The 26962-nt window shown below is 41.5% G+C and overlaps 1 protein-coding gene across 2 annotated transcripts in view; it reads right to left on the bottom strand.

Annotated features, from left to right (window-relative positions):
* LOC122549998 (exocyst complex component 6B) overlaps positions 1-26962 on the bottom strand; it is a 697687-nt gene that overhangs the window by 169582 nt on the left and 501143 nt on the right. For both annotated transcript variants that reach the window (XM_043690482.2, XM_087991883.1), the window contains exons 16-18: positions 16606-16717; positions 10366-10500; positions 5192-5371 (exon numbers count right to left, since the gene is read on the bottom strand). In XM_043690482.2, coding sequence (XP_043546417.2) covers positions 5192-5371; positions 10366-10500; positions 16606-16717 — 427 coding nt within the window. The remainder of the gene's footprint in view (positions 1-5191; positions 5372-10365; positions 10501-16605; positions 16718-26962) is intronic.

Below are 26962 nucleotides of genomic sequence, written 5' to 3'. Positions count from 1 at the left end.
CTCTCCTCCACATGTGACAATCTTTAATTTATCATGTGTTAGCTATAGGTCAGAATTCTAGCCTGAGCCATAGGGTTCCAGGTTTGTGTTCCACTCTTGAGACTTGAGTATGACAATACTGAGAGAGTGCTGCCCCATCAAAGGTAGCATCTTGCTCGCAAATTGTTAAATCTTGGACACAACTGTCCCTTTAGATGTATGAAGAGTAGAAGATAGCTACCTGAGGCCAAAACATTTCCGTCAAGCCACAACATTCAGCCTTCAATTTGGGGGCGGCACGGTAGCTCAGCGGTTAGCACTGCTACCTGACAGTGCCAGGGACCTGGGTTCGATTCCAGCCTTGGGCGGCTATCTGTGTGGAGTTTAGACATTCTCCCTGTGTCTGCGTGGGTTTCCTTCCACAATCCAAAGATGTGCAGGTTAGGTGAACTGGACGTGCTAAATTGCCCAAAGTGTTCAGGGATGTGTAGGCTAGGTAAATTAAACAGGGGTAAATACAGGATAATCGGGTAGAGGATTGCAGCTGGGTGGGTTACTCTTCTGAGGGTCAGTGTGGCCTTGTTGGGCCGAAGGGCCTGTTTCCACATTGTAGGGATTCTATGATTCAATCAACATAGAATTACACAGCCCTTTGCATTACAACAGTGACCACATAGCAATGACAATTCAAAAATAATATACTGGCTGCAAAGCACTTCAAAGCTAAGTTTATGAAAAAGCACTGTGTTCTTTTATCATCATTTTGCTCACTGTCATTTTCTCATTCAACAGCACTTTAACCATTCACAGGAGGTGGATGTTGAGTTCAACAGCAGCATTCACCGCTCATCCTAACTGTTCTGTCTCTAAGGCTTCAGACATCCTGTTGAAGGTGTATTGCCTAGAATTAGCTGCAATATCCCAGTCTTTTATAAGAGCTGAGGATGACTTCTTTGTTTTTGTACTCTATGCCTCTATTTTGGAAATCATGTGATTTTTTTTGAACAGGCTTCTGAACCTGTCCGATAATTTTCAAAGGTTTCTGTACATACACCACCTGGTCACAGTTTCACAACCACCTACTTCAAAATTGTTCCATATCCTTTATATTCGTCATTTGAACGTGGGGAATAACAGATTTAGCCTATATCTGACTAACAGCACCACTCCATTTTGTCCCCCAAAATTTTCTTTACAAGGTTATTTAATAGCTACCCAAGTGAATACAATTTGAAGGACTGCATTTAGCTTGGACAGTCATGTGCAGATCTGGGTCATTAATGAAATTCCTTAAGAGGAGCCGACTCTAACTCTCTCTCTCTCTCTTCATTCTTCAGTTCTTCAAAAATCCCAACTGCAGCTTTTGAAGTCAGGTGGTGCTGTGCTCAAGCCCCACTCTGGCACTTGAGTCTATAATCCATGTCAAAATTTCAGTCCAGTACAGAGACAATGCTACAGATATTTTCTCATCAACCTGGTCACAGATGCATGTCTGGAGCAGGGAGGACTTAAACTGGAGCCTCGTGGTTCAGAGGTAGGGACAACCAGAGATACCTTGTTTCAGGTGAGACGTAGCACCAGGCCTCTCAAGGTGGACCATTTAAGACTGTGGTCTCAGTGGAATATTTTTAAACTGCTCTGAGGTCTTCTTCTCTCGACTGGTATCATGAAAAACCAGTAACAGCTCTACATGGGATAGTGATGGGATAGGATAGTGATGAGAAAAGAGCCCTATATTGTGCGGGTAATATTTCACAGTCATTTTTTTGATGCAGGGCATTTCAGGATGCTTTAAGAGATGAGGTGTGATAAGTACATATTCCTTGTGTGAGCTCAGCTCAGTTATTGCACTCAGTTATTAGTGTTTAAAATTTAGCACAGGCTTGAGCAGATAAGCCCTTGAACAAACAGTCGATTAGCTGGCCAGTTAGCTTGCTGCTTGTACAATCTTGCTGTGTGCCACAAAGCAACAGTGACCGCAATTTTAAAATAATTAATGGATTGTGAAGTGCTTGCTTTGGTAAAACCTGTGAAAAGGTAGATTATAAATGCAAGTTCCTTCTTTACTTTAACAGAGCAAATTTTCAGTCAGTTTGGAACTTCCTAAAGTGTAAATAAAACCTTAAAGAAATCTGTTTTAATTTTAAATAAACATTCATTATTTCCACTTAAATGTTTCCAGTCATGTATATCAGCCAAGCAACAGAATTCAAAGCATGATGCTATCTTTGGCCCACTCCTTTCCCAGTGTAGACACAGCAGTAGGTGATGACTTGTTCTGTGACCCTCCCAGTCCTAGTACATTGAAAGGGGCCTGTTTACTTTTTCAAGGGGATTCAGGTTTGAGGGTGGGGGGGGACACACATTGCAGAACCGCCCCAGAGTTTGGCAGTTAAATTTCACTCAGAGAGCACAAGGGTAATTGTCTCTTGACATTCAAATTCATCTCCAAAAGCAAGGGTTGAGCTGTTTGAGGTTTAATTAAGGGCAGCTTTGCGCTTCCAACATTTGCCAATAAGGCTTTAAACTCCTCCTAGACTCATTTAAAAAAAAATGTGATAATGATCAGGTAACCTTGATTTAATGTTACAAAAACACAAATTGCTGGAAAAGCTCAGCAGGTCTGGCAGCATCTGTGAAGAAAAATCAGAGTTAACATTTCAGTTCGAGTGACCCTTCCTCAACAAGTAAACTTAATGATTTTGGTTCAGTGATATGTACTGATTAAGAATCCATGCATAATTTCACTTGTTTTCAAATACTGCTCTGGTATTCTTTCACCCACCTCAAAAGGAAAACAGAGGACTGGTTTTATCAGAGGGCTGTCCTGAAACTGTTGCATTCACTCAGTAATACATTAAAATGGCAACCTAAATTAAGGCTCAGGTCTCCAAACTTGAACAAATAACTTCCTGATTTAAAAGTAGGAGGGTCACAGCTGGTACAGTTTAGACCTGACAGTGCCAAGCCTAACCTGGGGAGTGAGTTTAAAAGTATAGAATGTTTTATTTTTAGGTTTAAAACTTCCACACTAGTATGGTTTCACAGCTGTGTGAACTTTCCAATACAACTTAGTAGCCCAAGAACAGGAAAATAGAGACTTGGCTCAACATCTGATGCAAACAACAGGACCTCTGACAATGATACAGTCTTCACCCATTTCCCACATAGCAATATCCAACAAACAGCTATAAGATGAACAGCCAGCCAATCTGTTTCTTTTGGCATTGGTTGTGGGAGAAACATTGGTCAGGGTTTCCCCTGTTCACTTTTAAATATCAACAATGTCTACCGGTTTAACATCTCACTCCAAACACAACATCTCTAACAGTACAGCATTCCTATAATACTGTCTCTTTGATAATGCATTGATTCTTCAATGTTGAGGCTCTGACAATGCAGTGTTCCCTCAGCATTACCTCTTGGACAATAAGCAAAGGTGAAGCTATCCTAGTGATGGTTGAGCAATCAAACTTTACTCAGAGAGTAGTAAGGGTATGGAATGCTTTGCCTGCATCGGTAGTAGATTCGCCAAGTTTAAATGCATTTAAGTTGTCATTGGACTTACATGGAATAGTGTAGGTAGGATGGGCTTCAGATTAGTATGACAGGGCGGCGCAACATCGAGGGCCGAAGGGCCTGTACTGCGCTGTAATGTTCTATGTTCTATAAACTTCCATCCTTTCCAGTGCAGCTGGTGTGCCCCAATGTAGTAAAGGTACTCAGCTTTTTGGCTTTTGCGTACTTGGTAGATTGCACCCATTACAAAAAGAAATACCAGACGCAGGTCAGCTTAGCATCCATTCATCACGTAAGAAGCACTTCAACAGCCTAGCATTTCTTTCAATAAAAACAAAATTGTGCAGATTCTGGAAATATGAAACATAAACAGAGAATGCTGGTGAAACTCAGCATGTCTGGCTGCCTCTGTGGAGAGAAACAGTGTGCTTCAAGTTCGGTATGACTCTTCTTTAGAATTGTACTGAAGCAAAGTAATACTGGACTTGAAAAGTTATTTCCCCCCCAGATTCTGTCAGACTTACTGAGTTTCTCCAGCATTTCTGTGCTTGTTGAATGCTTCTTTCAGTTGGCTTAAAGAGGTATTCCACAGCATGCAGAAAGTCATAAGCTATGACTCTATTAGGTGGAGTCAATGTAAGAGGGAACGTGAAGAGTCAAAAATTAGGTTACACGCATGTACATTAATGAAGGGTTAACTTGCAGATGCAGGTAGGAGTAGAAGTATGGTCCAGTGACAACAACAGAGATCAATCCTGGCTCAAAGCAGGACTGGATATTAAATATTCCGAGATATTAAATATTCCGAGATATGAGGTATTTAGGAAAGCCTGGAAAAAAAGCAAAAGTGAAGAGGTAGCATTACTAGGTAGGGAGGACATTGCAATGCTGGTGATACTCCAGCTCAGTCAAGGACAGCATTTACTTGCCAGAGTTAAGGAACAATTCTGATGCCCTTAGATTAACTATGTTGAATGTAGCCGGTGATCAAGACAGGGGGGCTGCGACTATGAATAAGGCAGGTAGAGAGACCCAGGAGGTAGCACTGCAGGAGCCTCAGCCCTTGTCCTTGTCCAACACGTTTGAGACTCTTGCAGTCTGTGTGAATGAGACCAGGGACATAAAGAGGCTGAGCAACCTGACAACAGTGTTGCAATATGGACAGTCATTCAAGGTGAGGGGGAGAAAGAAGCAATGCAGTCATAAATGGGGATCATATAGTTGGAGGAGATGAATCTTCACCAATACCCTGGTCAACACCATCTCTCAGTTAACACCTAGTCATTTATTTTGTGTGCAAATTTTGAGCCATTTTTCTTAAATTATGAGAGTGACTATGATTCAAAAGTATTTAATTAGATATAAAGCACTATGGAACTTCCAGATGTTAGCAAAAGGAGCTCTTTGGACAGAAAATCTTTCTGAAATCTAGTTGAAATAACAGTTCAGCCCCTTCTCCTCATAATTACGGTTTAAAAGTAGGCAGATGTACGGACATCAGATGAGGACAAATATTGGAGTTGTCCTTCTATGTTTCAGCTGCCATCTAGGTACAAGAGGCCTACATGCGTCCATGGTAACTCCTTTCCAGTGAAGACCATCACTTCTAAGACAGCAGAAAAGATTAATAGGCAGGGACTTTTTTTCAAAGAGAAATAAGCAAGTGATACAGATTTAGAATGGTTGTACTCACTGGTAAGTGTGTGAACACAGCAAATGTACTGCGCAGGAATGCAATGAGGTCAACTAGGTGATCACTGGCATGACCATTGGGCTCTGCTCGCATCCAGTCATAGTCGGCCAGTTGCAGGAATTGGTCGATCTTCTGATTTAGTTTGGTATAGATCTCCCCCTCCGCAGCGTGTCGACAATCCTGCACAAAAACAAAATAACCCACACACTCTCAGACTTGCATTTCACACGGGCACAGTGATTTTGTGACCATTAATGTCAGAAGTCACAATATCAGCAACATTTCCGGTAGCACAGAGAACCTTACAAAATTGGAGGCCACTGGCCCATTCCACCTGTGTGGCCTCTTTGAAAGAACAATCCAATTCATTCTAACATCCCACTTCAATTCCCACAATCTCTATTTCAGATACTTATCCAAGTGGCTTTTTATAATTATTGCTGAATCTGATTCCACTACTCTCTCACGCAACACAAACCGATCACACCAATTTTTTTTATTCATTCATGGGATGTAGGCACTGATGGATGGACCATCATTTATTACCCATCCCTAGTTTCCCCGCAAAGCTGCCTTCTTGCTGCGGTCTATCTGTTGCAGATACAGCCACATTACTGTCAGGGAGTTCCAGGATTTTAACCCAGCAACAACTGAGGAAAAGTAATTTGGTTCTTAATCAGGGTGGCGTGTGGTTTGGAGGGGAGGTAGTGATGTATTGGGTATTTCACTTCATTAAGTAATCCAGGATCCCGCGCTTTTGTCTGGCAGCATCTATGTTCTGAGGAAGTGTCGCTGGATTTGAAATATTATCTCTACTTTCTCTCCACAGATGCTGCCAGACTTGTTGAGTTTCTCAAGCAATATCTGTTTTCATTTCAGATGTCTAGCATCCCAAGCTCTTTGTTTTATTTTACCCTGGGCTATTAGAGTCATAGAGATGTACAGATTGGAAACATACACTTCAGTCCAACTCGTCCATGCCGACCAGATATCCTAACCTAATCTAGTCCCATTTGCCAGCACTTGGCCCATATCCCTCTAAACCCTTCCTATTTATATAACCATCCAGATGCCTTTTAAATGCTGTAACTGTACCAACCTCCACCACTTCCTCTGGCAGCTCATTCCATACACGTACTACCCTCTGTCTGAAAAGGTTGTCCCTTAGCTATGAAGAAAGGTTGAGTAGGTTAGGTTTATTTTAATTAGAAAAAAGGAGATTGAGGGGGACCTGATTGAGGGTTATGAAATCATGAAGGGTATAGACAGGGTAGATAGAAACAACCTTTTTTCCCTGGGTGAAGGATTCAATAACGAGTGGTCACGTTTTCAAGGTGAGAGGTGAAAAATATAAGGGGGATACACGCGGCAAATACTTCACACAGAGGGTGGTGGGCGTTTGGAGCTTGTTGCCAGCAGAGGTGGTAGATGCAGGCACAGAAGATTCATTTAAGATGCGTCTGGATAAATGCATAAGTAGGTGGGGAGTAGAGGGATACAGATGCTCAGGAACTGACCAACAGGTTTCGACAGTACATTTGGATCGGCTCAGGCTTGGAGAGCCGAAGGGCCTGTTCCTGGGCTGTAAATTTTCTTTGTTCTTCTTTGTTCTTAGCTTCCTTTTATATCTTTCCCCTCTCACCCTAAACCTCTGGTTCTGGACTCCCCCACCCCATGGAAAAGACCTTGTCTGTTTATTCTATCCATGCCCCTCATGATTTTACAAAACTCTATAAGGTCACCCCTCAGCCTCCGATATTCTAGGAAAACACCCCAGCCTGTTCAGCCTCTCCCTATAGCTCAAATCCTCCAACCCTGGCAACATCCTTGTAAACCTTTTCTGAACCCTTTCAAGTTTCACAATATCCTTCCCACAGGAAGAAGACCAGGATTGCACGCAATATTCCAACAGTGCCCTAACCAATGTCCTGTACAACCACAACATGACCTCCCAACTCCTGTACTCAATACTCTGACTAATAAAGGAAAGCAAACCAAACACCTTCTTCACTAACCTATCTACCTGCGACTCTACTTTCAAAGCAGCTATGAACCTGCACTCCAGCATCTCTTTGTTCAGCAACACTCCCTAGGACCTTACCATTAAGTGTATAAGTCCTGCTCTGATTTGCTTTTCCAAAATGCAGCACCTCGTATTTATCTAAATTAAACTCCATCTGCCACTTCTCAGCCCATTGGCCCATCTGATCAAGATCCCGTTGTATTCTGAGATAACCTTCTTCGCAAAGAACTGCAAATGCTGGAAATCTGAAACATAAACAGAAACTGCTGGAGAAATTTAGCAAGTTCTGTTGTTCTGGGAACATGGATTCAAATTCCATCAGCTGGATGATGATATTTTAATTCAATAAACACCTGTAATAAAAAAGCTAGTCTTTATGGTTACCAGATAACCACTGTTGGTTGTGATAAAAACCCATCTGGTTCACATATAACTTTTAGGGAAGGAAATCTGCCATCCTTACCTTATGTGGCCTACATGTGATTCCAGACTCATCATTACTGTCTGCTGTGATAGGCAGCAAATGCTGGTACCCACAACCTATGACTTAGCAAATAAAAACATTTAAAAGGCATTTTGGTGGGTATATAAATAGAAAGGGTTTGGAGGGAAATGGGCCGGGTGCTAGGAGGTGGGACTAGTTTGGGTTGGGATATCTGGTCGGCATGGATGGGTTGGACTGAAGGATCTGTTTCCATGCTGTACATCTCTATGACTCTATAACTAAAGCCATATCTTTTCTCTTTAACACACAGAATATGGAAATACAAGTCAAACAAAGTTTGGTTCTCCCACTTTAGAACTCAAAGTTACAAACAACAATAATAATATCATGAATCTTCAGCATAATGCTCACTGTCTGGCACTTGCGTGGCTCAAACATTACATGCCAGTTATCAGCTCAAGCTTGAACTTTGTCTGCTGCATTTGGACAAAGATTTTTCTTTCTTTTTATTCCTTCATTCATAGGAGTGTTAGACTCATCAATCAATCGTTAGCCGTCCCTCGCAGATGAGGATGACTCTCTTCCACTCTCAGGGTGAGTCCATAGGTTGTTGCACAGACTGATGCAGCTACGCAGTCTCTGTTACAATGGGGGCAGAAGGTGCTCATGGGAACAGGATGGATGGGGTATTACTGAGGCAGCGCACTCCTTACCCTGTTTTGCCTGACTTTTTCACGACAGCAAGTCTCAAGGTGCTCGATGCCTTCCTGGATTCTTCTCCTCCACTTTGGACGGTCTTGGACCAGTGATTCCCAGATATCTGTGGGAATGCCGCACTTCACCAGTGAGGCCTTGAGGGTATCCCTGAGGCGTTTCCTGTCTACCTGGGGCTCAGCTTCCATTCGAAGTTGTGAGTACATCTGCTTGGGGAGTCTCATGTTGGTCATGCAGACAACATGCAGGCATCCAGCCCATTGTAGTGATCAGCTATTATAGAGATGACTAAGCATTAAACATTGGGGGTCTCTACCAGGGTCTGGAGTCATCAGTAGGCCAGAATAAGTAGGTTTCAGTATCCATGAGTTGCGACCAGTGCTGAATATTGTGCAATCTTCATAAAAAGTCCCAGCTTATGAAATTATAATGGAGAGTGGCACATTGATGAGGCAGAAAGAGGTAGTTGAGCTGAGGATATTGCATGGAGGAACTCCTGGAGTGACATCCCTGGGGTTGAAATGAGCGATCTCCAATGACCACAACCATCTTTCTTTCTACAAGAGTAACTTCAAACAGTGGAGAAATCATCTTCACCACTGTGCATCCCCTCCCTCTAACTCCCAACCATCACTACCACTACCACCAATTCCCACTGACTCTAATTTTGCCACTCCTTGATCAAATATTGCCTTGATGGAAAGGGCAGTTATCCACACCTCCATTGCATAATGTTTGTTTTAACTTCAGTGAAAACAACATCTCATCTTCCCTCATTTCCCAAATCTGTCTTTTTTGAACGTCAATCAATATCTCCTTAACCATCTCTGCACCCAGCTTTTATCTTTTTAGCACAATCTTGTGTTTCTCAAAAGATGCTGTTGACCTTTTGGGCATTGAATCTATGGTCACCAGCGATGGCAGGGGGAGATCAGAACTTTTACACAGGGTTGAGTTTCTGTCTTCAATTCATTGAACAGGCCAATTCTCAACCCACGTATCTTTGGGTACATGGGGCAGAACGTTAGTGGAATCCAGAGTGAAGGTCTTGCTTCCCTTTCTTGCCCTCTCTGTTACTGCTACGCCTCATCACTAGGACATTGGGTTTCAAAGTACGATGCAGCTTGATGGACACATTGCTGTTCTAAACAATTGGCAGCAAACTCCTGCCAGTCATGAATGTCAATGCTGCTGTGTCTCAAGCAGAGCTTCAATGTATCTTTGAGGCGTTTTCTTTGTCTTTGGCCATTTGTCAGTTGAGTAAACAGGAAATGGTGGTGGTGGTGGGGGGAGGGTGGTCAGGACTCTGCCTCCAGCCATTGTTTTCAGCCCAAGGAAGTCGATTTTGAAGGAGTTTTGCCTGAATGTTTGTGAAGATGTCTTCAAGAAGAACATTAGCATTTGTATGATGGTCCTCCCAGTGAATTTGGAGCATGTGTTTGAGGCACTGCTGCTGAAATTTCTCTCATACTTTTACACAGCGTTAACAGTAATGATCTGGAGACCGGGATATAACAAAGTTAATTGAAAAACAAGTGCATATGATAATAACTTAGAAGCATGGTATTACTATGGTAACCGGTAAGTCACAGTATAACTACAAAAACCAAGATACTCCAGTAGTATAGGATATCATACAATCTGAGGGGTGCATTCTTTCTATAGTCACTGAACAGGATGGTACAGTAAAAAATGACAGTAATATCAACAGAATGGTATTAAAAAGCAAAATACTTCAGATGCTGGAAAATCAAATAAAAATAGTAACTGCAGGAAATATGCGTAAAACGAAAGGACATCAGCATTAAACATTAACTTTCTTTCTCTCTCCACATCTGCTGAGTATTTCCAACGTTTTCTGTTTTTATACAGTGTTACGACAGCAAACTCTAATAATCTGAACAGCTGAACATTATTGCTAATGACTCCAGGGAACACATATGAAATGCTTTCGAGAGGACAGGCACATTACAAGAACTTGCTAACTATTACCTTGAAAGTGGCTGTACCATATAACTTGGTGGCATGAATGGTCTCTGGAGGTACATTGGTAATGTTCGTGATGAACTCTTCCAGAAATTTGCAAGATCGCTCTAGATGTGTGGTGTTGATGATAATCTGTACCAGCTACAAAGGTAAGGAAAAGAATAAGCTGATTAATAGACACTGAAATCTTCCAGGTTACCATCTGAAATTTCTAAAATTGTGAGACAGTCCTTGTCCTGTATGTGACACATAAATGAAGATTATAGCAAAGAAGGCAGTCTTTTCAACTCACTGCAAATCAAGACAAGAAGGATTATTTTTATGCAGTGAGTTACAATTTCAATCGAACTGCACAAAGAGGCAGAAGAACCAGTTTTAAAAATTGCCTCTAAAAGGGAATGGGATAAATTGGAGATCCAGTTGCAGGGGCAGAGTGGTGAGATCGGGGAGTGTGGGGGCTAAGGTCTGGGAACAGGAAGCCAAAGGTCTCAGGCAGGAACCACCAAATGTTTTACCATGGTCAGGGGCCACCTTTTTGTTCAGATGGCTGCCTGCCCTCCCAGGGCCGGGAATGGGTGTAAACTAAGAAGTTGCAACGGGATTCAGAGGAGTCAGGAGGCTGCAGGGACGGTGGATGGAAATGGGAAGAGTGCAAGGGATTTCTGTGCAAATCTAAATACCAGTACATCAGCACAATAAGGGAGATGGTAGCATAGTGGTAATGTCACTGGACTAGTAACCCAGAGATCAAGGTTAATATTTTGGGGCAAGGATTCAAATGGAAAAGTAAAATATGGAATTAAAGGCTAGTCTAATGATGACCATGCAACCACTGTCATTTGTCATAAAAACCCACCTAGTTCGCTAATGTCCTTTAGGGAAAGAGATCTGCCATCTAATCTGGTGTGGCCAACATTTGATTTCGGACCCACAGCAATGTGGTTGACACTTAACTGCTCTCTGAAATTTCCGAACAAAACATTCAGTTCAAGTGGAAGTTTGGGATGGGCAAGGACCACTGGATTTGCCAACAGCATCCATATCCCATGCAAGTATTTTTTAAAAAATTATAATGTCACTGTGTGACTGGATTATCTCATAAAAAAACTAACTCCGACTGTTCACTGGGGTAGCACATTTGCACTCCTGATCTGGCTGGCTCTATTGCAGGGGTTGTTACCTCTTATTATGACAAGAACCACCTCCAAAAGTAGCAATTGTCATGGAATCAGGCTTTTCCATGACATATAGTTCACAGATATCAGAGAAGTCATGGAATATATTCTAGATTCAAAAATCTTTTGAAAGATAAGTTCAAAGATCTTAACCATGCCTGTTCTATGCCATTCATAGCCCTTCCATACCAACTTGTGCATCCCAGCTCCTTGCCCTGGGCCCGCATAAGGTCCATGCCAATGTATTATACGCACATATCTGCGAGCTCAGGTGAACAACAGCATTTGTTTAGCAGAGAGTTAGCTGTCTGTTCCCTCACTGATTTCTCCTTTCTTGGAGAAAGGCTTTGTGTTCTAATTCCAGGTAGGTGAAGTGCCTTGGGAATATTCGTTCATCTTAAAAGTGCAAACTGAAATTTGCATAAAATTGCAATAAAATGTAATAACTATACCTCTAAACTATAAATTCAAATTGTTTTCCCTTGTGAAAACATCCAAAACAGAACATTGTGCTCTACTTACTGCCTAACCAATATTTTGCAGAGCAAGATATTAAAATTTATTGAGTTGTTTTCAGGATCACACAGCATTCCAAAATGGTTAAAACTAATTAATAGTTTTCAAGTGGAGTCATTACTGTAATGTACTGAAATTCAGCAGCCCAATATACATACAGCAAGTAACTCCAAACAGCAATGAGAAAAATGATGAATAAACAGTCTCTGCAGTATTTTAAAAGGAACAAAAGTTGGCCAACATAACAGAAACACCCCTACTCTTTTTCAAAATAGTATCATTTGAACTTTTACAAATGTTCATTAAAGACACAGACTTAAAAGATTGTGTTTGTTGACATCGCAAACAGAGGGCACACTCCCCAATATCTCAATAATGCCTCAGGCAAGTGCCTGCATTAGAGATGACAATTAAAGTGGAGAAAAAGAACCAGCAAAGCCTGATCTGGGCAATATTTGAAAAATCCAAAACCTCCTCCCTTCACCACTTCTCCTACTTCCCACTTTGATTCTCTCATCCAACTCCTCCACTCATTCCATCCTGACTCCTGCTAACCCCTTACCATTGTTAATTTACCCTCTGCTCTCTTCACTGCTACTCCCAGTACCACTCTTTCCAGTTCCCTCCCTTCACTCGCCACTATTCCAATGTGTAATTGCATGCACATAGAGAATGGACACAGGAAAACAAGAGTGCAAGTGTATTCCTCATGATCTTGGCACTGGACATATGCACTGGGCATGCATTCACGTGTGCAGAATGCACATATAAGTTCTCAAAGAATCCCTACAGTATGGAAGCAGGCCATTTAGCCCATTGGGTCCACAGTGATTCTCCAAAGAGCATCCTACCCCAATCCACCCCATACCTTATAAACCTGAATTTCCCATGGCTAATGAGCCGAGCCTGCACATCTCTGGACACAATATGCAATTTAACATGGCCAGTTCACCTAACCTGCACATCTTTGGACTGTGGGAGGAAATCGGAGCATCTGGAGGAAACCCACACAGACACAGGGAGAATGTCCAAACTCCACACAATCATCCGAGGGTAGAACTGAACCCAGGTCCCTGGTGCTACTAGGCAGCAGTGCTAACCACTGTACCACCCAATACTTTGTAGCAAGGGTAGGAATTGAAGTAAACTGAAAGACCCTTCCTCTTCAAACACCTCAAATGGTCAGTTTCTCATTTCTTCAGTAAGGCATGTGGAAGGAGAACTGCTTATTTATTAAACAGGTTACTGATGCCGAACATCACTCAAAAGGGATGTTTCTGCAGAGATTTTCTTCTCTTTCAGTTGGTTCTGTGATTGAAAGAGAGAGAAGCAGGTTTCTGAGTTTCTCCAACAATTTCTGTTTTCAATTCAGATTTTTAGCATCTGCAGTTCTTGGTTTTATTTTGTTGAAAGGGGGGGGGGGGATCTTGTCTAAATGAGTCTGACAGAGAGAGTCTACGTTAAAAAAAAGCGTGAATTCCTCTTTGAAAGGAATTCTTGGTTGCTTCAATTTAAACAAGTCTCGCATCCCCAACAGCCTTAATCACTGAGTGTGAGACACCCAGCTGGACAGGGCAGATAAGGAAAGTATGGTATCTAGAAAAGAAATCCCCAGCCTCAGCACAACTACTTCATTCACAGATCAAAAATTAACTGATCCCCCTCCCTTACTCAAGTCACAAATGGTCCATCATGAGTGAAGGTGTAAGCATCTCCGGTCAGGATACTGAAGATAACCAAGGGTACAGCTGGGTCCTCAATGATCCAAATTTGCAATGGCATTTCATTATCTAACCAATGATTGAATAAAACAAAAAGAACAGGAAAAAAGGAAAAATGAATGCTTTGTGCCACAGTTTAGACTTGGATTTTTTTTTTTCTGTTATGAGAAGACAGTGAATCAGTCTTTTCAACACTGCCAATTTTAAGTGTTGAAGTTTCAGAAACAGAAGTAAAAGTATCTTAATATTGACAGGCTACAATCTGCTGAAGCAGTCGTCCCTTTCACATGGGTTCTGTTTCTGTGTTGAAGTGAAAATCTCTGCACTCTTCCAGCTCTCTACTGCGGGCTTCTCCAATTTTAATCACTCTACGACTGATGACTGTGTATTTATCTGTTTGTACATTAAGCTCTACAATTTCCTCACTGAACTCTTCACCTCTCTCTGCTCCTTTAAGATGTTTCTTAAAATCTACATCCTTGGCCAAGCTTTTGGTCAAATTATATTTGAACAGACACTATTTCCATTGCTACTTTACCTTCTGTTCTATTCACAACTATGCCCATTCCCACTCCTTGGGAGGTTTTCTATCTTAAAAGATGCTGCATAAATGCAAGTAATAATGGTTTGGTTTGGGTGAATGGTCTTAAACACTAAAGAAGGATCAGCGAGATCTATATTTCTCAATACATGTGACAGGTAGTCTGGTTGTGACACAACTGGTCTTTGGGCTGTTAAGTCTGAATTCCGGTTTTGGTGCATCTTACCACTTTGGACAAAGTTGACAGTGCACCTTTGAGTAACTGTGTATGCGGTCTGCATTAGCTAATTAGCAATAATCCACAAAACATAATACATAGTTTTCTCCAATAGGGAGAGACAGTTGGTTATAAATAGGTTGAGGGGAGCCATCCCACATCAAGCATTGGGCAAGGTCAGGATCCATGAGCCACCACAATCAATACATCCAGTACAGGAACTGAACCCACACCAATTGTATCATTCTATATCACACTGTAGATATTTAGCCAAGCCAGCTAACCGAGTGAATGTAGTTCATTTTTAAGATGAGAGGAGGGAAATTTAAAAAAGACACGAGGGGCAAATCTTTTACACAGAGGGTGGTTCATGTGTGGAATGAACTTCCTGAGGAGGTGGTGGATGTGGGTACAATTACAACGTTTAAAAGGCATTTGGATAGGAAAGGTTTGGATGGATATGGGCCAGGAGAAGGCAGGTGGGACTAAATTAGCTTGGGATTATATTCAGCATGGACTGGTTGGACCGAAGGGTCTGTTTCCGTGCTATATGACTTTACAACTATGACTGTACCTGGGAGGATTTTATAATTAGCTTGGTTTCGAGGCTGGATCATAAAAGTGTATCAGATCCCCAGCCTAATGAGAAAGCAATATAAGACATGAATCATTGTAACAAAACACATTACTCTGAATGAAAAATATGCGGTGGAGAACGACAAATTAAGCAAAAACAAATTTAAAAAGTTTCAAGATGGTATTTATTTTTGTGGAAACCCGAACAATGCATTTAATTCATTTAAAGCCACAATTAACAGAATAGAAATGACAATAATGTCATGAAAATATTTATAGGGCTACATGTGGTATGAGGCAACTCTAATTTTGATATTGGTCAGAGATTACTTATATGTGGGAGGACTTAAAGCATGTCACTGGATCTGGGTTAAAAAGTTTGTGCTCTACATCCAACCTCTGCGCTCACTGTGATGGCACAATAGTGACCCACTCGTTTGAGTACCCACGAGAGAAGATCAAGCATATAATTCAGACTGTCACTCCACTGCAGCATAGCATGCTGTGATATCAGATGTGTGAACTTCTAGATGAAACACTAAAATGAGTCCCTGTCTGCCCTCTCAGCTGTATGTAAAACATGGCAATTGCATCACTGTGTAGAGCAGTGGTCATATGTATCAGATCCAATGTCACTTAAAATACATTACTTGCTCATTGCTGTTGGTGGCACTTTGCTCTATGCAAATTGGCCATTTCAGAACAATGCTTACACTTTCAAGAAGTACTATCTTGGCATCCTAAGGGCTTTAAAAAATGCTATAAAAATGCAAATATTTCTCAAGTCTTTCTGTACTGTTGTTGAGACAGTGCAGATGAAGTTTCATTTTTGTATTAAATTCATACTTCATCCATATGGAAAGTATTTGATTGGACAGTGTAGAGAGAGTTTCGCACATAACCTGTAGACCAGAAGACCATATGCAAGAGCAGCATTAAGTCATTCAGCCCAACAAGTATGCTCCGCGATTCGGTCATGGCTGATATGTTTTTATCGCAAGTTAGGGTTAGGATAGTACCGGGTATGTACTTGTAGTTATCTTCAAATTATTTATTAGAATAGAGCAGAATGACCTTTACAGTGAATCAATTCCATGTTGTATCCACCCTGACAGCGTGGGACAGAGTGATGCAGAGAGGATGCCTGATACTGACAGTGACGGGAAGTGTAAATTTCTCAGATAGCGTCAAGGGTCCTGCCAACCCCTCACTCAAGGATTCCATCCACCCCCCTCACCCAAAGCCCCCACTCTCAATGCAAACTTACACCAAAATATATCAGTTTTCAAGAGGAGCCTAATGTGATTAGAAAAAAGATGAAACATGGTCTTGTTTGAGTTAGATGAAGATTAGTTGGAGGAGACTTGTGTGGGACGTAATCACTGGTATAAATCTGTTGGCACAAAGGGCCTGTTTCAATGCTGCATTCACACTGGCTTTGCACCTGGTTGTTAATCCAAGTAGATGCACAAAGACTAAGGTAACTCCAGGATCACTCACCTCAGTGAGTCCGACATGCTGCTTCTTGATGACATTTTGTAAACAGTTGCTCAGTGTCCTGGTCAGAAGAAGATTGGTGGATTTCCGGATCATGTCATCTATTTCAGTTGAGCTGGAGGGCAAAAATAATTGCTTTGTTTTAAATCATCTCCACATTCCTCTAAAACTACAAACTGATTTTTGTGAAAGTTGCATTCATTAGAATGCTGTTAGTGTTGCGAAACTGAACACATTCCATTTCAATCACATAGCTGCAGAATCAATCTCAGGACAGCACAGTGGATTCACTTCCTCCAGAATGCTCCCTGGTCCAGCAGTGAGCCTACTCTGATCCTGGAACCTTGTGCTGTGAGAGTTGTGCCTCAGTAGGTAGGGCTCTTCCCTCTGAAGGTTGTGGATTCAATAGCTTGAGGCCAAAGATCAGGTTAATACTCCCATTACAGTCAAGAGACAGAGCAAGAGAGGGAGAGGGAGGGAGAGAGAGAGAGAGAGACAGACAGACTCCTTGTCAAAGGTGCATCTTTCAGATGAGACATTAACTGATTCCTCATCTACTCCTTTTAGGCGAACGTGAAACTTCCCACAGATTACTCAAATGCAAGCAGTGGAATTCGCCCTCATGACCTAGCCAATATTTAACCCTTAACCAACCACGAAAAAAAAAACTGGTAACTTTTAAACTTAATGGTAAGGTCCTCAAGAGTGTAGCTAAACAAAGAGAAATTGGAGTGCAGGTTCACAGCTCCTTGAAAGTGGAGTCCCAGGTAGATAGGATAGTGAAGAAGTTGTTTGGTATGCTTGCCTTTATTGGTCAGAGTACTGAGTACAGGAGTTGGAAGGTCATGTTGTGGCTGTACAGGACATTGGTTAGGCCACGTTTGGAATATGCATGGATTTCTCCTTGATAATAGGAAAAATGCTATGAAAGGTTTACAAGGATGTTGCCAGGGTTGGAGGATTTGAGCTATAGGGAGAGGCTGAATAGGCTGGGGTTGTTTTCCCTGGAGCGTCAGAGGCTGAGGGGTGACCTCGTAGAGATTTATAAGATCATGAGGGGCATGGATAGGATAAATAGACAAGGTCTTTTCCCTGGGGTGGGTGAGTCCAAAACCAGAGGGCACAGATTTAGGGTGTATGGGGAAAGATTTAAAAGGGACCTAAGGGGCAACGTTCTTACACAGAGGATGGTGCGTGTATGGAATGTGCTGTCAGAGGAAGTGGTGGAGGCTGTATATATGAATAGGAAGATTTCAGAGAGATATGGGCCAAGTGTTGGCAAATGGAACTAGGTTAGTTTAGAATATCTGGGCCGGCATGGACGAGTGGATCGAAGGGTCTGTTTCTGTGCTGTATAGCTCTATCTCTTTAACAATGTTTTTTGTGAGAACTTACTGTGCACCAATTTGCCTGCTGCATTTTCAATAATGCTAATACATGAATACATTTCAACAGTGCTTTATGAAAGCTGTAAAAGACTTTTGGACGTTCTGAGATCATAAAAACACTGGACAAATGTGCTGCAGCCATCTTATGGTCAATGAGTCAAATAGCTTACTCAGAGAAGATTTCTGGCCACATTACCAGGAACTGGATATGGACTGTCAACCCAAGTCACATTGCTGCTTTACACACAAGACAGAAAATTCCCTCCCACTTTTAGACCTTGATCTGAAATTTCAAAAGACAACGATTTAATATGGGCCAGAACATAGATGCAATAATATGTACAGATTTGAACATCCCTGTGTGGAAAGGGTACAAAATTACTGACATAGAAATTAGACAAATTAGGAATATACCTGAAATAGGAACCTATACAATGATGGTAGAGAATGTAGAGAAACTGGGATTTTTCACTTTGTCCAGAATATGCGGACATGAGTAGTAAGATCAGCAGTTCTGGTCTCTACTTGTCCTTGAGAAGTTAAAAAGGGACACAACAAACTTCCACTAGCATGTAAATATTAAATGGACAATAAGAAAAGAGAGGTGGGTCCCATTACAGACAAAGGTGATATGTGCTTATGAATACTGTGAAGGGTGGAATACTTGATTAGCACTTTGTCTCAGTGTTAGTGAAGGGGACAATAATAAAATAATATCATGTATATAGATGTTGAAGTTAATTAATGAGGTTATAATTTCTAAGCAGAATGTTCTGGCATTAATCAATCTTCTGGTCATGGCATTAATCAACTTCAGCCTCCCCATTACTCTTGACTCACTCCAATTTGCCTATCAGACCAACAGATTCACGTCAGATGCCAGATCACTTGCCCCTCACTCCTCCCTAGAACATCTTGACACCAAGAAGAGCTACGTAAGAATCCTACTCATTGACTATAGTTCAGCCTTCAACACTATTATCCCCGGACACTGATTACTAAACTAAGTGATCTCGGACGAAGCCTCAATCTTTGCAACTGTATCCTCAGTTTCCTGACCCAGAGCCACAATCAGTGAAGATTGGGGACAATATTTCATCCTCACTAACACTCAACACTGGAGCCCCCACCCCCCTCAGTGGTGCGTACTCAGCCTCCTACTGTACTCACTGTATACCCAACAGCACAGAGGTGGAATGAGTGGAGAGTGTCAAGCTCCCGGGGGTGGTCATCCACAACAAACTTTCTTGGACTCTTCATGTGGACGCATTGGTTACAAAGGCCCAACAATGTCTCTTCTTCCTCAGGCAGCTGAGGAAATTTGGCATGACAGTGAATACCTTTGCCAACTTTTATAGGTGTGCCATTGAGAGCATTCTGTCTGGGTGTATCACTACCTGGTATGACAACTGTACCAATCCAGATCGGAGACAGTGACAGAGGTATGGCAAACTGGATGATGTATGTCAAATGCAAAAGTACACAGATAGTCTACCTGAATGGGTAGTCAAATGGCAGATGGGACTTAATGCAGAGAAGTGGCAGGTTGTGCGTTTAGTCAGAATAGATTGGGAGAGACAATACAGTTAAATGAGCCAGTACTAAAGGAATGCTGGGAAAGAGGGACTTGTTCAAGGGAGGACACATTTAAACACTGCTTAGTAAAACATATGGAATTTTGGACGTCATAAACAGAAGTACTGAGTACAAAAGCAGGAAACTTGGGATGAACTTTATATAACACTGGTTGAGCTATAACTTGAACACTGGGTTTATTTCTGGACACCACATAAAGATAGAAGTTTTCTTCAGAGGTGTTGAAAAGATTTAGTTGAACATTTCAAGGGTTTTTTTGGCTATATTAAGGTGAGAGGGGGAAGATATAAAAGGGACTTAAGGAGCAATTTGTTCATGCAGAGGTGCATGGAATGATTGTCAGAGGAAGTGGTGGAGGCTGGTACATTTAAAACGCATCTGGATGGGTAGATGGATAGGAAGGTTTAGAGGGATATGGGCCAAACGGGTCTGGATATCTGGTCGACGTGATGAGTTGGGTCAAAGGGTCTGTTTCTGTGCTGTACAACTCTATGACTGCATGAGATAAAACTGAGAAGCTGGGAATGGTTCTCCCTAAAGCAAAGAAGATTGAGAGTAGATTTGATAGCAGTATACAAGATTTTGCAGTTCAGTTAAGGTCAACAAAGAAAATTGCCAATTAGCTGATAGCTCAAGTTTTGAGCAAGATGTGCAGGGACAGATGTGATTGAATTGGAACTTGTTGCCTACCAAGATGATGTAAGCAGAATTGAGCAATATTTTCAAAGGGAAATTGAATGCACACTTGAGGAAAGTAATCCTGCTGGGTTATGGTGACAGAACAGAGAAATGGGACTGACCAGATTACTCCAAAGAGTGGTGGCAGGGGTCAAATGGCCTCCTATTGTGCTCCTACGTGACTCATATCGCATCCCCCATGCAAACCTCCCAAGTCTTGGAGTCATAGTCATAGAGTCCCACAGCACGGAGACAGGCCCTTTTGGCGCAAGGTGGTCCATGCCGACCAAAATGTTCATCCACACTATCCCCATTTTCCCTGCACTTGGCTCATATCCTTCTAATCCTTTCCTATCCATGTATTTGTCCAAATGGCTTTTAAATGTTGTTAATGTACCCGCATCAACCACTTCCACTTGTACCTCATCACAAATGCGTATCACCCTGTGTGTAGAAAAAGTTGCCCCTCAGGTTCCTTTTTATCCTTTCTCGTCTAACCTTAAACTGATAGCCTCTCGTCCTCGATTTCTCAATCCTGGGAAAAAGACTGAGTGCATTCACCTTATCCATGCCTCTCATGATCTTATACTCTTCTATAAGATCCGCCTTCAGTCATCTGTGCTCTCAAGAAAAAAGTCCAGGCTTGTCCAACCTCCCACTATATCCTTGAGTCCTGGCAACATCTTGTAAATATCTGCACTCTTCCCAGTTTAATAACACCTTTCCTATAATAAGTTGACCAAAACTGAACACGATATTCCAAGTGCAGCCTCACCAACATCCTGAGCAACAGCAACATAACTTCCCATATCTACTAACTGATGAAGGCCAGTGTGCCAAAAACCTTCCTCACTGCCCTGTCTACCTGTGACTCCACTCTCAGAGAATTGTGCACCTGGACTCTAAGGTCTCTCTGTTCCCTTTGTCTTCCCTCCATGAACTCTTGTACAGGACTTTAATTCCTATAGTTTGTGGCCGAAGAGGCAAAAACAATTGTTACTGCTGAGATAGATATGAGAAAGGACAAGGAAACTAGACTGCCATAGATTACTAGTAGTCAAACCATTACAAGTTTCTATGTATTGGAAATCTGGAGCACAAAGAGACTTGGGAGTCCTGGTTCAGGATTCTCTTAAGGTTAACATGCCAGTTACGAAAGCAAATGCAATATTAGCATTAATTCCACGAGGGTTATAATACAAGACCAAGAGAATTCCTGAAGAAGGGCTTATGCCCGAAACGTCGATTCTCCTGTTCCCTGGATGCTGCCTGACCTGCTGCGCTTTTCTAGCAACACATTTTCAGCAAGAGATGTACTGCTGAAGCTGTACAAGGCTCAGGTCAGACCACCTTTCAAATACCGTGAGCAGTTTTGGGCCCCATATCTAAAGAAGGCGGTGCTGGAAATGGCAGGGTTCTAGAGGGAGTTTACAAGATCGATCCCAAGAGTGAAGGGCTTGTCCTATGAGGAGTGGTTGAGTTCTCTAGGTGGAATTGTGAAGGATGAGGGGTGATCTAATTGAGTCTTACAAAATACTGAGAAGCTGGATAGAAGGGATGTGGAGAAGTTGTTTCTTCTAATAGGAGGGATTAGAACTAGCGGGCACTGTCTCACAGTGAAGGGATAATCCTTCAAAACTGAGATGAGGAGGAATTTCTTCTGCCAGAGGTTCATGAATCTGTGGAACTCATTGCTGCAGAAGGCTGTGGAGGCCAAGTCATTGAATGCATTTAAGACTGAGAATGTTCGGTTCTTGAATGGAAAGGGGACCAAGGGTTACAGGGAGAAGGGGTAAAGAAACACATCAACCATAATTGAATGGTGGAGCAGACTTGATATGCTAATTTTGCTCCAATATCTTACGGTCTAACAATTCCATTATCATTGTATTTTGTGACTCCTAGGATTGTGGAGTGTGAACTAGATTAATATGAGTTTTCTTCATCTAGGAATTCCCAATGTTCCTATCAAGGATGAGTGTTTGAGAATCTCAATGTAAATTCATTAAATAGGGATAAGCATTAGAATTGAATGAGGTGCCTCAGAAACTACAAAAAGTATTCAACAGAAAGGGAATATTTTATGCCTTCCTCCATGGTAAGTTTGGAGGTGGGAAGAGCATTTGAGTTGGCTCCATCCCATTTCCCCTCCAATATCTTGATTAAGTTAACGGTGATAAGGCCCACGCTGCCTCACAAATCCCACCACTGGAAAGACCACCTGTCATCAGCAGGCACTAACTTGGCTCAGGTTATTATCAGGTCTTCCCCAAAGAAGACAATGTACGTGTCTTGCCATCTCTACAAATGACCACTAGAGGCCTTGATAAACTGTCCCCCAATACATTAACAGGTCAACGATTTGACATAAATTTAATATCAGGCATGTATAGAGTATTACGCATAGGAAAGAAAATGAGTAACGTTTATTTAATGTTAAAATTGCAATGGATGAGGTTAAATCGGGCCAAAGAGTCTCAAAGTAGACTCAACATGTTCATCCAAAGACAACAGAATGTTCAGCATGCTCAAAGTGTAGAATAGATCAGAGGAAGTCATGATCAAACCACGGTGTTTTTGGTCAGACCATACCTTGCAACTTATGCTGAGGAGTGGTCTTTAAGACACAAGTGAGGCATTCAACAACAAGAACTTGATGCAGGAAAGCCATAAGGCTGACCCCTAATTATATGGAAAAATTATGTTTTGTTGATAACCAAGACCTGACTCACCAAAGGGCAGAGCTGGGCACCATATGTTCCTGGATACAAATGATTCAGGATAATAATACAGAGCCAGAGAAACAGGGATGTCCAAGAGGAGTCAAGGTCAGATCGATTTGGTTGGTGTAAAAAACAACAGAGGTGCCATTACAGTGTATTCTACAGGTCACTAAATGGTGGGAAAAATATACAAAGTGTAAATGTTTAAGGAAAAACTGCATATCAGGGTACTTTAATTGTCCTATTATATGCTGAGTTAGCGATTGGGTAAATGATAAAGAGACAGAAGACCTTCTGAGCCTATGCAGAAGGATTTACTTGATTAGTGTGCTTCAAGCCCTATGTGCAACGAGGCACTGCATGATCTGGTTCTGGGGAGTGAGGTCAGTCAAATGGATCAAGTGTCAGTGCAGAAACATTGAAGAGAGAGTAGTCATTGTTTAATTTTCCTTCTTAACAGCACTGTGGGTGTACCTGCACCATTTGAACTGCCATGTTTTAAGGCAGCAGCTCACCACCATCAACTCCTCCTCAAGGGTAATCAGAAATGGACAATAAATTCTGGCAAAGTATAGATTTAAAAATAAGGTTTAGGAAAGCTGAGGAACAAAGATATGAAGTAACCTACACAGTGAGATGAGAACAGATTTGTCCCAGGTAAATGTTTGATGGGTCAATGGAGAAAGGTGAAATGTTGGTGAGGGGTACTTCAACTTCCCAAAGTGTTACAGAAATAGGCTTTCCAACCAAGTTAGTGCAGGGAATTAAAGGCATAATAGCAGCATGGATACAAATTTGGCTAGGTTCCATTGAAAAGGGCAACGATAAAGCATTGTTTTTCAGACTGCAGCAAGACAGAGATGGGCAATAGGACTAAGTTTTTTTTTAAAGTGAATGCACATTTTGACTTGTCCACATCTAGAATCATATGTCCTTCTGCCCATCAAGTCTGTACTGCCAAAGCTACACTGTACCTACACTAGTCCCATCTCCCAGTACTTGTTCCATAGCCTTGAAAGTTATGACATTTCAAGTGCTCATTTTGTTTTTAAACAGGTTTCAAGGTTGCTCACCTCAACTACTCTCCCAGACAGTGCATTCCAAACCTCCATCATCCTCTGGGTGAAATCATTGTTCCTTAAGTCCCCTCTAAACCTCTTTCATCTTAAAATTATGACCCTTGTTACTGACCCTTCGACTCAGGGGAGCAGTCACTTTCTATTCATCTTCACCATGCCTCCTTATACACTTTAATCAAATTCTCTTTCAGCTTTCCCTATTCTGAAAAGAATCAACCCAAGCTTACCCAGTCTCTCTTCATTGTTGAAACACTCTATCACAGGCAAAATCCTGGTAAATCCCCTCTGCATCCCCTTCAGTGCATGTACACAAAAAATATAGAATTCCACATAAAAACAAAGTATAAATGTATCATACGGAAAATCAACTTTATTAATACAGAGTGAATTTCTGACCAGGCACATGAGCAATTATTTGATTTGCAAATTACTTCCCAAAGTAAGAACGTGGAGAGTAGAATATGGGGTGAATAGTAATATGCCACTAGCTCAACAACAATGTCAGTAATATGAGATCAAATGGCACCAGAAAACAGAGTTCTGGAGACTTTCAGCTCAATTGTGCCTCTGCACCTAGTTTGAAGTTAATAGATGTCACTAGTTTGTGCAAACTTGGCATCCAATACTCCTTTGTCCAAGACTCTGGAGCCGACTATGATAATATCACTGCAGGGAGATATTTCAAACTGAGGACACAGTTTCAAAATTTATAATTGACACCCAAACTATGAGCAAAATGTAGAAGTTGAACATATAAGATCATGAGTAGGCCATTCAGCTTGAGCCTGCTCTTCCATTCAATAAAATTGTGGCCGACTGATCACTCCACCTCGTTCCTGCTCAATATTTCACTCCCTTGCTTATCAAGAACCAAATTACCTTTGCTTTAAAAGTATTCAAGTACTCTGTTTCTACTGCCTTTTGAGGAAGAGTTCCAAAGACTCATGACTCTGTTGTTTCACAGACCAATAACTACATTTTTTTATTAGCTTTCAGATTTACAAGGGTTTTGCTGCAAAAGTCCATAATTTAATACAAACAGCAGTTTCCACCTTCCCCTTCTAGACTTTTTCCTTTTGCAGAAACCAACTCTTCACTGGAGAATAACCCAACTCTGAGCATTTTTAATTAACCAGTTCAGATATGTTATGATGCACTCCCGGCACAGGTGGGATATGTACCAGGGCCTTCTATCTCTTCTGACAGTACTACTATGCTACAAGAGAGTTATAATTCAATTGGCAGGCATGTGTTTTAAAGTAGCAGTGACAAGATCAGTAGCTGGTAGGATTCAAATCTAGCTCCAATGAATTTCAAATCCATCGCCTTCACCTCTCAGCCACGATTACACATCATCATAACCCAACTCGAGAATACAAAGTCTAACAAGCATCATCTTCTCTCAAACAATTCTAAGTTCTTCTGGTTGACCCTGCATTTCAAAAATGTGCATTTCGAACACTCACAACTCTGAGAACATTTTTGCCCTCATTTTGGTCTCAAATCGGTGAGCCCTTATTTTTTAACTCTGAGTCTTAGTTTTAAATTCTCTCACAAGTCCTAAAAGCAGAATATAGGAAGCTAGGAAACAACCTCATGTGCTAATCAAGGTAGGAATAGCAGGACATATCAGGTGACTACATGACTGAGAGATGGTGTGAGGGAGGGGTTTTCAGATTCCAGGGGCACTGGGCTGTTTTTAGGGGAGGGAGGACCAATACAGCAGGACAGGGGGTGCCCCTGGGCAGAACTGGAACTGATGTATGAGGGAGAGTATTTACTATTGAGGTTGGGGAGGGTTTAAAGTAAAATAGCAGGAACCTGACAACCTATACAAGGAGACAGAAGAGAGGGAAACAAGGGCAAAAGTAAATGAAAGAATGGGAAATAAGAAAAATGATAGGCAGAGAATTCAGTCCATATCGTAAAATAATGTGACAGAGCTAAAAATATTAAGAATACAAGACTTGAGGCTTTGTGTCTTAATGGGCAAAGCATTCACAATAAAGTGGATGAATTAGTCACACAAATAGGTCGAATGTAGTTGGGATTAAAGAGAGGTAGGTGACTGCAAGTTGACCAGGGGAAAGAAACAAATCTCCTAGAATATACAGTTTTTAGGAAGGATACACAAAAAGGAAAAGGAGATGGTTAATATTGTTGGTTAAAGAGTGTTAGCACAATAGTGAGGCACAATATTAGTTCTGGTGAAGCAGAATCTGTAACATAGAGCTTAGAAACACCAAGGGGCAGAAAGTGATAATACAGTGGTAACGTTGGGGAAGGCATGAAATAGGAAATTAGAGATGCAAGCAACAAATGTACATCTGTAAATATGGCTGACTTTGATCTGCACATAGATTTAGGCAAATTCACAACAATACTGTAGAGGAAGTATTACTGGACTGTGTAAGAAATGTTTTTTTTAGATCAATACATTTGAATCAAATACAGAATGGGACACAGTAGACTGGGTATTGTATAATGAGAAAGTAATAATTGGCAATCTAGCTGTGTGATGCCCCTGAGGGGAGAGTGACCATAATATGATAGAATTCTGCATGAAGATAGAGAATGACATAGTTGATTCTGAGTCTAGGGCCTTGAACCCAATTAAAGGAACTTACAATGGTTTGAGGCACGATCTGTGTGTGGAAATTGGGGAATGTTACTCAAAGGGATGACAATGGACAGACTATGCAAACATTGTAAGAGCACATGGAGGAACTGCAATGGTTGTTCATTCCCATCTGTCATAAGAATAAAATGGGAAAATTGGTCTAACTATGTATAACAAGGGAAATTGGGAATAGTATTAAATCCAAGGAAGCAGCAAACTTGACATTAGGTCCACATGTTCTGGACACTCAGCCAATGACAGTACTTTCTTTGAACC

Source organism: Chiloscyllium plagiosum, unplaced genomic scaffold, assembly GCF_037043375.1.
Source record: "Chiloscyllium plagiosum isolate Xiang-an unplaced genomic scaffold, Cpla_swu_hap1 HiC_scaffold_1, whole genome shotgun sequence".
NCBI classification, from domain to species: domain Eukaryota; kingdom Metazoa; phylum Chordata; class Chondrichthyes; order Orectolobiformes; family Hemiscylliidae; genus Chiloscyllium; species Chiloscyllium plagiosum.
The sequence above is the reverse complement of the archived record's forward strand: the minus strand, read 5'-3'. Positions and strand labels throughout refer to the sequence as shown.